The sequence below is a fragment of the Python bivittatus genome, unplaced genomic scaffold (assembly GCF_059951505.1).
Source record: "Python bivittatus isolate LINGU-HERP-01145 unplaced genomic scaffold, Pbiv_v1 ctg000610_np1212, whole genome shotgun sequence".
NCBI classification, from domain to species: Eukaryota; Metazoa; Chordata; class Lepidosauria; order Squamata; family Pythonidae; genus Python; species Python bivittatus.
The window spans coordinates 17374481-17386928 of record NW_028277088.1 but is presented as its reverse complement, the minus strand read 5'-3'; the positions used below and the strand labels follow the sequence as shown (position 1 = coordinate 17386928).

Genomic DNA, 12448 nt, shown 5'->3' with positions numbered 1-12448 from the left:
AGTCCAAAAGGTCCTTTGAAACTGGCACAACTGCATATGCCATATCTCTTGCCTCCTTCTGAAAAAGGTTGTGTCTTCTTCTGACCTTGCATGGTAGCCACATGAACCTGGGCAAATAGGTGTTTGAGTCAAGGATGTGCCAGTGGAGTGCCACAAGGTGTGTTGGAATGGGCATGGGTGTGTTGTCCATGCCTCATCTCAAATATGTTCTGGAGATGATGCAGCTATGTAAGGAAGTGCTGACAGACGCAATGTACATGCCCATACCTACTCCAAAATTCCTTTTCATCTTTGGATCCAAAGCATAGCACAGCTTTATTGTGAGAATAGAGAATTAGGACGGGCAACCATGTGAAATATTCAAGTTTAAATCTCATTTGTATGGAAGCTTTGCTATTCTCTGATTAGTGGGTCTATCCTTGGCAAGACCTGGAGGGCTTGTAAAAATTCTGAATGGTCCCTTTTACTTCTACTCTGTAAATATGTGTCAAGCTGGAGGAAAAAGACTTTGTTAGTGTATACAAAACTAGTGAATAACAATTAATTATTCTTTGGATATTGCAGGGCGTGATAGTCAGAGCTTGAGGGTTCCTGATAAAGTAATTAAAAAAGGGGGTGATGCTTGAGCAGTTTATATATATTATTGGAACCATGAGATTAAATTGCAGTCATGACAGTGATCAACTCATGCATTATGTATATAGCTGTTATCCAAACAGATGTTTAAATCAGACGAATGCAACATGGTTCATTCTAGAAATTGCATAAATATACCTCTGAATGGCAGGCTTGAATTTCTATCCTCGTTGGGCTTAAGGCACCTAAGGCTAGTTAAAGTGTGCTTCGTATTGAGCTAATAGCCTTTATTCGACTTGACAATGATTGGCCCCTTCGGGCTCTTACCATTTTCAGTAATCATGATATTTGATTGAATACTGTGCTTCCATTGATTCTGAATAACGCCCTCCCCCAGTAGAAAATAGTCTTTCTGAGCTCTATAGTACTTCCACCAAAGCCAATGCATATTCAACCAGCAAACCTTTTTAAAAAATGTTTTCATGCTGATGCAATGCTTGTTCTGTATTTGTGGGCAATTCATACTCTTACATTTTAATAGACACCCAACTATTCTTGAAGTAACTGGGTGGATTGGGCTAGCTATGATCTGTCTCCAGTGAGAAAAGAATGAATAAGCTGCAAGAACAAAGCCAACTTATATAGGTATTTGTTAGTGATGGTGTTGAAATTCAGAAGATGAGAGCTGAATTATGTAAATTCAGAAGTAATCTTATAAATCTGTTCCATATTTTCCAGTTCTCTGAATTCAGTAACTGATGCATTATTAGCTAGCCCCAAGTTTTTCCAAAATTATAAGAATTCAGGAGATGGATCTAAATTTATGGCCAAATTGTAATTTTGCATGAAGCAAAAAGGAAGTATTTTGCATCATACCTATGAAGAGGACGGACCACATGGCATAAACCAGTGTTTCTCAACCTCAGCAATTTGAAGATGAAGTAGATTATCAGACCCTTTTCAGTCAAGGTTCAGGCCAGGTTGTGGTGCCAAAACAGCACTGGTTGCACTTATGAATGATCTTTGGAAGACTCAAGATTGGGATGTTGCCTCCATCGTACTCTGCTGGATCTCTCAGTGGCTTTCGATACCATCAGTCAATGCATCCTTCTGGACCCGCTTAGGGGGGTTGGAGTGGTTGGTTCCAGTCAGTTTTGTTCAGGGGCAGGCATCAAGCTCTAGGCCCCTTCTATGTGGAGTGCCCAAGGGCTCACCTTTCTCTTTGTTCCTATTTAACTTCCATACGAACCCCCAGGCGAGGTAATCTGTCTGCAGGATTATATCATCAGTATGCTGATGATCCTCAATTATACATCTCCATCCCTGGCCAGGTAAGAAGAATGCTAGATGAGCCCAATATAGGTGTGGCATGTGCAGTACAGTTTTACTGTGCCTCAGTTGTTGCCTTATTTTTTGTTGTAAGCCATCCAGAGTTCAAATGTATATGGGCCATATACATTTTCTAAATAAACAAACACACTTTGATGGGGAATAGTGACCACAATATTCTCATGGCCATCAAGAGAACTGCTCATACTCAAGTATTTTAAGAATTGCGCTGCAGACCTTTAAGCCAAGCATAGTTCCTCTTCAGAAGGGCCAAATACAAATGGTAACAGGCAACACACGTAGATGAAGACATTACGCAGCAACTACATATGGTGTTTGTTTGGGGTTGGCAAAATGCTAAGTGAGCAAGCAGAGAAATAGCCTGGATATCCTTGCCAGGGGAAAAATGCCAGTGTTCTGATGGTGCAGAAAACTGCAGTTGTCCCTACCACACCCCTGCACAACATGGCACACAGTCAGACTCACCCACTCCATAGCTAATATTGAGGCAAAGGTAGTTGGAGCAAATGGAGAAGTCAGAGAAAAATGTCTTAGTGACTCAAACTAGTAATCAAGTCTGACACATTTATACAGAGGTCAGGCTTGGAGACACCCATCTGGTACAAGTTAGTTCAAAGGTTAGCCCTGGCACCTACAGGGGTCATGAGGCCTATAACATCTCTAAATGACATTCATGAACTCTTCCTCAATCAAATAATTATTTTTTTTAATGCTCAAAATCTTGAGAGAGCATCAAAATCAGATGACACATCAAGCTGAGAATGTAGAAGACTCCTTGAGATTCAACAATGTCATGCAGTTTGGGGACAGTGAAAAGTTAATTACACACTGGGATGGGTACTACATTGTCTTAAGAAGAGCAAGAAGGTATTGGCCTCTGGCTATAGATTACAGCAGCGTTTCTCAACCTTAGCAACTTTAAGCTGTATGGACTTCAACTCCCAGAATTCCCTGGTCAGCCATGCTGGTTGGGGAATTCTGGGAGTTGAAGTCCATACAGCTTAAAGTTGCTAAGGTTGAGAAACACTGGATTACAGTAATGGAAAGGTGTTGGTGATCTCCCTGGTGTTCCTTCCCTTGGTGAAAACTGGAGTTTGACATATAGATTGAATCTGCTCTGCAGTTCCTCCTGGTAGAGTCCAAATAAATCCTAATTAGCACTCTAAGCATGATGGGCAAAAAATATCTGGCGGATTTATTTCAGTGTTGGACGGATACCAGGGAGACCCAGGTTCCAATCTCTACTAGGCCATGACATTCACCCTGTGATTTTCGAACAGTCACTATCTCACCTCACAGGGTTTCGGTAAGAATGAAAATGGGGTGCCATCCCTGTATAGAGGAAGACAAAAAAGAAATATACTGATAAATGTAAATCAAATCAGTTCTGTCTGTTGAAAAGATGCAGAATGGTTTTAGATTTGCCTCAAAATATTGGATGGCATCTCATGCCAACCTTGATAAAGTTTTACCTTTGCCCCATGCATAAATACGCAATATTTTGGTGTTGCAAATCAAACTAAGCCACTAATGCACTAATTCTTTCCCACCTTAGTTGAGCCACGTAACTTCCCATTCTCCCATATAGAAATTCATGCCACTCTCAAACTGAAGCCATGCTTTCTCTCTTCCTAGAGCACAGTTGTAGCAGTCTTGGGTTATGCTGTAACCTCATCTGATGAAAAGTTCTGGGCTCCCTCTAGTGACAGATGTGCCTGTTGGAGCTTAGACATCTTTGTGTGTGTACAAGTGATTGTGCCTATGATTACTAGTGATAATCAGCCAGTGTTTTTCAGTCTTGTTCGGACTAACGCTCTGCAGTGACTAAAGGAAAACTATAGAAATGACCCAGGAATTAGGGATACAAGGTGAGAGAAAATATGAGTCACCAAGGTGTGACACTTAAGATGTTGGAATAGGACTGAGAGTCATTCTTTTTCAGCCCAGCCTATTTCACATAGTTGTTGTTGTGGGGGAAAATGGAGGAAGGAGTGCTGTGTGCCTAGATGAACAAAGGGAATAGAAACCTAAATAATAACAACCCCAACAACATGTTCACAGTCATTGCAGGGTGAAGGGAATATAAGACTGGGGCAGGAGACTAAAATGGTTTAAAAGGTCATGGGTATCTTAGTGAAGAGACTAGCAGTCTTCTCCCACCAACAGATATTTTGGGACTGTGAAGGTCATGCTGGGATATATTTGTCCAACAGTGGTGGAGAATTATCAGTTCTAGAAAGCCAGAGTTGGTGTTTAAAAAATGATCGTTATAAGAAATACTGAACTCTGAACAGTAAAAAGGGCATTTTTCCTTCCTCACAGGAGATAACTTAGAGGATTCCTGTAGTCACAAAGAGATGCTAAAATTGTACTAATATTTAATGTCCTTGAAGATCAATGTGTAGGATTAAACTAAAGAATGACAATGTGCCATAAAAACTTGTGGAAGTTTTCCTACTTTTTTTTTTTCCATTCAGACCTTGTCTTTCTAAGGCTCGGGGCAGGCTAGGTTCCCCATTTACACCAGCAGGCAGAGCATTTTTAATCAGTGCTTGATGGAGATCCACACTCGTGTGATATGTTACGGGTGCAAAATTGTGGCGTCTGAGAGGTGATCAGCCCTGTGTCAACCAATAAAATTATGGGAAGAACTCTGCTGGGCCATTCTAATTTTATTCTATTTTCCTGAATCAGAAACCAGCCAGATGCTTCAGGGAGGTTCAGAGGCCAGATGTTGTCATGATAAGCATCCTGTTGCTAAACCTCACATCTGGCAATTGGGATAAGTGGTCTACAGAGCTTTTTGATTGGTCATTTGCCTCCATGGAACTTTTTTTTTTCTGTTCAGGAGTTTGAGCAGACCTTAGTTAAGGGGTGCGCGCGCACACACACACACGCACACACATTTATTACTTAATTACCCTAAATAGCCACACTCTGGAACACAGGGGTCCATTAACTGATTGACTTATGCAAATGTGCTTGTCAGTGGGTGTGTCCCCATTACAGCAACTTTCTCCTGCCCAGAGCCCTTCAGATGCATGGGATTACAATTGCCATTATCCCCAACTCATAACCAATGCCCTGACAAGCTGGGAAAGATGAAATCTGCTCTCCAGCACATCTGGAGGGCCCTGGGATGGGAAGGCTGACCTAAAGCAAGTATTTCTCATCTTCGTTAGTTTCCATAGATATCAAGAAGGTGACCCAGTTCATGTTTTTATTCCTTTCTGCCTCTCCCCCACCAACCCAACCTAATTGTATGTGTAATGTTCTGTAGATAGGAGTGGAATTGATTTATGGTGACTCCCAAAGTTCAACTGGGCAAAGCAGCTAAGGTAACAAGTTAATTAGTAGACAGGTCTCTGGTTTCTCCTGGTGCGGTTAAAATCATCTGGGCTGCAGATGAAGCAGGCTGTTTGGATTTCTTTCTTGAAAGCTCCTCTGGAAAATAGGCTGTGATTTTTGTTAGTGGTGTTGCCCAGGCTTCCGGAAGCTTGTGTTTACTGAAATGTTCACGTTTTGAAACATTGTTTTTGTTGTGCAATTACTGTAAGGACACTTCTTATTATGGATTTCCCCTCCCACATATACACACACACGCACACACAGTCTTGTGGTTGTTGTTGGTTTCCTCTCTCTTTGGAAAACTGAATTCTTTACAAATTGTCATGTTCTGTGCTTTTTGTGTGCGCGCCTTACTCAGGGAGCCGATGCGTAATCTGGAATGTTGCAAGGTTTCTGACAGGATGACATGCCAAAGGGTGTTATTTAGTGACTAATTTGCAAGAGGAGGAGAAACTGGAACGGTTGTTGTGGGAGATCAGTTCTTCAGGCTACTGGAGCAGTGCCGTTTGGAGGACTGAGTGGAGCAAGCAGGGCGCTTTTCAGGTCAACCATGAGACTCAAGCTTTCCTTGATACATATAGTTCTTAAGAAGATGGATGTAGGAACACTGTCTTTCTAGATGGATCCTTTGTAGACCGGAAAGCAAAGCACTGCGACGTATAGGGTGCAATTTAGTGATTGTCTGGTCTACCAGAAAGACTTGCTTAGTTTAATGTAAGTGGCATTTTTTTTTTTTTTTGCAGAGAAGAAAAGCTTGAGACAAGAAATACACTGGTGATTTGGACTGTAAAATCAGTGTGCTGCTCCTTTAATATTTCCTCAACAAAATCTAATAACAGAAGAAGCTAATAAGAGGGCTGGAGAAAAGTTGATCTAAAAGATGTGCGGTTGAGAAGGATATTGGGTGGAGGGAACAAGGTTGCGTATGTGTAAGTCTAATTCAAAGAAAACTACTCCATTTACTACAACAATATATATCGTTGCTTTTTAAAGACAGTTGGGAGGGGAGACAGCTAGCAATGTATGCATTTGCTTAGATTTCAGTGTATAATGAAGTCGCTGCAACAGGATGCCAAATTGGGTGATTGATTTTCCTTGTGGTAAAGGACAGTTTGGTAAGGGTACTAAATGCACGTATGTTAAGAAGTTTGTCTAAGCGCAACATCTGGTTCATATATACTTCCATAAGAACTGATGTGAAATGCAGGTGTAACTTTCAAAAAGAAGCCTCTGGAGGCAGGGGATGCATGAATGTACGTATGGCAACGGAATAATACAAGTAAGATCTAAACTGTAGTAAATGAAACACTATATAGATGTATGTGTGTGTTACACATAAAACAGAAATGGGGAGGTGTTTGAACTTTGTGCATGCTTGTGTGTGCAAAGGCTTGGGGCAGATGTGCCAACTGAGCATTAGACGAGTGTTCATCTGGATAGAACTGGGATGTAGATGTATTGATCATCGGAAGACTATTATTGCCTACAAGGTGAACTCCTTAGAGGAATAATTTTCTGCCTGATCCGTGCTTGATAACTCACCATATCAGCGCATATGACTGTGTATTATGTTAATGGAGACATCCAGATTGGCCTCAGCTTCCCAGCAGATGTGCTGCAGGTGACATATAATGCATTTTGGTGCGCTGCAGGTAGAAATTCTGACTGACAATCCAGAAGTCCTTTCTTTGCTGGAAGTTTATGTGAATAAAAGCAGTATTTCAGTGCAATTAGTAAAAAGCAGACTGCCATTCAAAGCAAACAAGAGTTAATAGCTTGGTCAAAAGCTGAATGTACATCCTCCAAGAGGGTATTCTATGTATGTGGGCTGCCCCTGAAATACCCTCATTTTCTTACCCTCCCTAACCTAACTAATCTGGAGGTTTGGTTTTTTTTTAGATTTTTTTTATCCACCTTTCTTATTTTTAGAAATAACTCAAGGTGGCAAACGTACCTAATACTCCTTCCTTTTTCATTTTTTCTTACTTTTTTCTTTATTATTTTTGTTGCTGTTAATAACATAATGCTGATTTTTAAAAAATAAATCCATTGTTTTTAGAAGTATAGGCCTAAGGAGATATAAATAAACAGTTGAAAGCAAGTGGAGGTGAAAATATGTCCCTTAAATTGGCACTTTTGAAGGACCCAGGTTTCAGTCCTTTCTAAGATGTATTTGCAGTGGATAGATGGGCTCTGTGTTGTATCATATGTGGAAAAGCCAGAAATGCTTATATGCACATCACAATGGACTGAGAAGCTTGCTTGTGCTGGTTGGTGTTTGTTTTTAATTCTTCATGTTCTGCACCTTCTACCACTCCTTATTTCCTACTTATTTTTGTAGTTGCTGCAGTATTAGCTCTCCAGGGCTTAAGGCTACAAACCTTCACTCTGACCTTTGGTCACAAGAAGAGTCCTTTGTAGGCTCTGGCCGTGGAAAGGAGTATAATAGGAACTGTTATTGCATATTCTGGCGTAGGAATTGACATCATGATAAAAACAAACTTAAGGATGGGGAAGGGAGAGGTTGCAACCCTGTGTTTTGGTAGCCGTGTGGAGAATCTTGTGATTGTTACACAGTGGGAAACATCCTCTTTCTGTGTTAAAATTCTGGAAAGATGTTTTGCTAAGCAAGATCACCGTGCAATATGCACCACATCCCAGTGAGATGGATATTATGGGGATTTAACACCAGGACATTGTGCTCAATTTGCATCTAAGATGCTTTGAATCTAACACTATTCTTGTTGAGTGAAACATGTATAATATTTGTATGCCTGAGCAGCACTTTTGTTTGCTCATAGCTGCTGTCCTAGAGAAATAGTCGAAAGCAGAGAACTTCCTCTTCTCTACCCAACGCAAAGAAGTGTGAGATTTTACCACTCAAAATGTTGTTGGGTTATCACATGAGTGCATAATGGCTGGAAGAGTTTAGTGGGCTAAACTGACCTGGTATGAACTCAGATCTTCAACACATGCCTAGATAGAAGTCATCCAGTACTGAATGGACTTGTTCTGCTGAAGACTTACTCCAAATGGAGATTCTTCCTATGTCAGCTGATATTTCCTAAATGTTTCAGCTTCTCAATTCTGATTTAAAAATCAACATAGTCCCCACCTTTCTTTCCTTTGTGTCTGTCCTGTTTCTTAAAACTGTACAGGATAACAGATGGCACATTCTTGGGGAAGTTACCTAATAGGTGTATTTTTGCTCTCTGGAAGGCAACAAATGGCTATTTGAAATCCAAATGATGTAGTTAGATGAATAAATTACATTGCAGATGTAAAAATGAACTCTCTCTCTTTTGGGAAAGAGCCTTCAGTACCAATGATACTTGGCATCAGTTTTCATACAGCAGTGAATACTATGTATTGAGTATGGTTTTACTATTCTGCAGCTAATGAAAGTTTGAATAATATAATGTATCGCTCTCTCTAGACCAGCCCAGAACAAATGCCTCTCTAAGTCAGTGTCTTTATCTTGCAGATGCAGAGAGAAATCTTCCCAAATACTTCTCGACCAGGATCTGTTTCACATCCTCCTCATGCACTTCCAACCTCCCCGCCTCCTACGCCAGTGCCACATTCAATGCCCCCTTCTCCATCCCGGATCCCATATAGCAGTGTTAGGCCAGTCAGTGGCCCTGGCAATGCAACCATTCCCCGAGACAGGCTTTCTAACATGCCTGCACCACGGCCCATCTCACCGAGCCCTAGTGCCATCTTGGAAAGGAGGGATGTGAAACCAGATGAAGACATGGGCAACAAGACCCTTACTCTTTTCCGAAATGAGGGGCTCTATGCTGACCCCTATTTGTTCCACGAGGGCAGGATGAGCATTGCGAGTTCACATACAGGACATCCTCTTGATGTACCCGATCACATCATTGCCTACCATCGTAGCACAATGAGGTCTTCAGGCACTTATTGCAGTCCTCCTATGCAAACTGAACTTGTGGAGCAGTCACTATATCGACAAAAATCAAGGAAATATCCTGACAGCCATTTGCCAACTCTGAGTTCCAAAACGCCTCCTGCCTCTCCTCACCGAGTGGCTGACATTCGAATGATAGACATTCATACACACCATAACACCCAAGTGTCACCGCACACCATTCACCTTGACAGGTCATCCCCTGGTCGACAGTCTCTCAAGAAAGATCCAGGGACTCCTGTCTTTGTGGAAGGGAAAGCTCGAAATGCCCTAGGTTTATCTGGCATGGCTGAGGTGGCCCCTGTCATTCCTGACAAGAAAGTGTTTGGCTATGGAACGGCGGTAATACCAAAAGAGAATGAAACCAGGTAAGATGGAGAAAGATTTCCAGGCATGTGTCTTGAACGTGACCAATCAAGTGAGTGAGTTGCATCGGGGAGATTGAAGAACCATCATTATGGTTGGCTTTTGACCCAGACAAGTTTCAAAAGATCAGTACAGAAACTGTACCTTTCTTTTAAGGTCCTGGAATGTTCCTTTCAGTGGCCACTGACTTCCTTCTACACGTTGCTAGCAGTACTTTGGAAATCACAATGCTGGGCCAAAGTACAGATGACACTGAATGTGCCAATTGCAGCTATGTCTAGATTTGTTTATTTAATAGCAGACATGGAGGAAGGATCACATTTTATCTCCACAGCCAGGATTGCAGTTCTGATCCACACACACATTGCTACTGGTCTTGGGAGGTGGGAGGGGAGCTAAATTTATAATTGCATGAGGAGGGGTGTAGGTGGGAAAGGAATGGTTGACTCTCCCCGTACTCCCCCAAAATGGTCTCCCCCAGCATGCTTGCGATTATGATTTTTGTTAAAGCTGGTGTAGTTGCAAATGATGCATTTAGCGATACATTTATTTTCTAATGATTACATAAGATATGGGGGAGACACCTTTATAATCACATGCTGTTTTTCATAGTAGATAACGTCACCAAGTTAAGACCCTTCCTAACGTAATTATAAAGCTGTATCCTAACAGAAAAAGAAAAGCTCTATTTGTAGAAATTTACTGTGTCTTAATGGTATAATTCATAGGATTCCCTCCAATAGGATTCCCTTTTTCCTTTCTTAACTAGTATACCAGTTGCCTGTCCCATCTAATAAAAAGCTCAAATTCGCAAAATCTAGCATTTTGCTGTTGTTACACTCATTTTGAATGGAGGTTGAAATTGGAAAAAAAGAATACATTACAATAAACAATTTTATATGATAGTTACCTCATGAGAAAAGATTAAAGAATATCTGGGAAATCATAAAGGACAGCTTATGAATATTGTTAGAATAGTCCTATTCATATTTTCAAATCAAAATCCCATAAGACCCAGAATATCCTTTTGCTCAGCCTTGTTTCATGTTTTCAGGAACAAATTTGTACGACTCAGACGCATACGTTCTCTTTAGCAAAAAGAGACAAAAATGTTCTAATTCATCCTGCAGACTCTGCAGGAAGGAGGAAAAAAATGTGGTGATCACAATCATGCCATAGAAGCCCCGCCCCTTTTTTACATGCATCAGAATCACCATCTACCAATATGGTAAAATGAGAGAAGACTTTTTCCAAGGGAAACAACACCTTTGAGAAAACGAAAAGGTAAATTTTATCAGGATATTATTCCTTCTCCCTTTCATCACATGTGAAAGGAGATCAAAAACTCCTGGTAACTTCTGGTAACACCTAGGCATGGGCAAACAAGGAGAACCAAACTGAATTTTAATATTCTAGTTGTGGGGTCAGCAAACTTTTTCTATAAAGGGTCAGCTCTGCAGACACGGCTGGCAGGTCTGTGGGCCAAGGAACGCAGCTGTCATTAGACGGAGCCAGCTCTCCGGCAAGGACGCTGCTGGTGGAATCCTAGTTGAGATGTTCCAGCTGATCCTCTCTATAATATGCTTATTTAAATAACTTGTATGAAGGGTGAAATAATTTGCTGGGATCACAGAAGTTTTTAAAAAGTTTCAATAAAAAAAGCATAACACATCTGTTCCTAGTGTTGGTTTTGGCTGAACATAAAATAACCCAAATATACTCTGGAGCAAAAGAATTACTAAAATGTGAGGTAGAATGTTTGAGGCAAGTCAGCAAAGAAGAGAGAATACCCAATATATGTTAACAATCTATCATGTTTCAGATGTTTTACTTTGATTTCGTCCCCCCACCCCTTTATTTGGCTCTTTGGTCATTTCCTTGTAGTTATTCAAGTACAAAGATATTCCTTACTTATGAACTGCAGTATTTCCCATATTCCTCAGGCTGACATTTGGAAGTCAGAAGGTAGGGAGATGGGAAGAGATGATCAGATCATCTGAGGCCCGGTAGGATAGTCAGACAGCCACTTTCAAATGGCCTAGACTGAAAAACAACAAAGCAGGGAGTTTGATGGGAGGGAGGTGCCTGTCCTACTTGGTCCGCAGAGAATTCTGGGATTTAGTGATAAGATCTGGAGTCAGTATCCCTCCAGTTCTCATTTCTAATCACCAAAGTAACATAGTTCACACACAACACTAAGCCATTGCGTTGTTCACAATTATGTTTGAACCAGCCTCTCTGGCTTGTTGGACAAACCATGTGGGTTTAAAAAAATCCTGGTTTGCTGTTATGTGCAAAGGCAGTCCTATTGCCTGATGTCAGTGGCCCCCACTTTGACCATCTGGATGATTGATGCTTTCCATGCCTAGTAACTAATTCCAGATTTCTAATGTCATTACTAGGACATTATTGTGCCATTGACTACATTATGGGATAAGAAAGATTGTTGTGGTACAATAAACTGTTTGGGGGTTTCCTTTAGAAATTGCTTGGGTAATTGCTTGCAGAGGTAATTGTGTGTCCACTGAACTTGCCATCCATCTCTGGCTTTCAGAACTTCATTCCTTTTCAGAGGCAGTTGCCTCAGATCCCAGAAGTTCGATCTGCTATTACATTTAATGTTGACTAAGAGTCTCTAAGCAAACCTTATAAAATGCTCACTCAGGAGCCTTATGTGCATTCTTATGAAATTCGCAGTGATAAATAGAGCATTTTCCTAACGGTGTTTCTCAACGTAAAGACTTGCGGCTCAAATGCAGCACTAGGTAAACTTCTACCCCCTTCCTCATGTTTTTCAAGAACCTTCTGTGGCTGTGGAGCCATTTAGAAAGATTCTTTGGAGCACAAACCATTTCTGAGAATTCATATAGTGACCAA

At 41.0% G+C, this 12448-nt stretch overlaps 1 protein-coding gene across 20 annotated transcripts in view; it reads left to right on the top strand.

Moving 5' to 3' along the window:
- KIAA1217 (KIAA1217 ortholog) overlaps positions 1-12448 on the top strand; it is a 382394-nt gene that overhangs the window by 329315 nt on the left and 40631 nt on the right. For 19 of the 20 annotated variants that reach the window (XM_088150361.1, XM_088150358.1, XM_088150357.1 and 16 more), the window contains one exon: positions 8759-9573. In XM_088150361.1, the coding sequence (XP_088006487.1) occupies positions 8759-9573 (815 nt within the window). Of the gene's footprint in view, positions 1-5767; positions 5989-8758; positions 9574-12448 lie in introns of those variants that run through there. The other variant, XM_007426495.4, reaches the window with a different exon arrangement.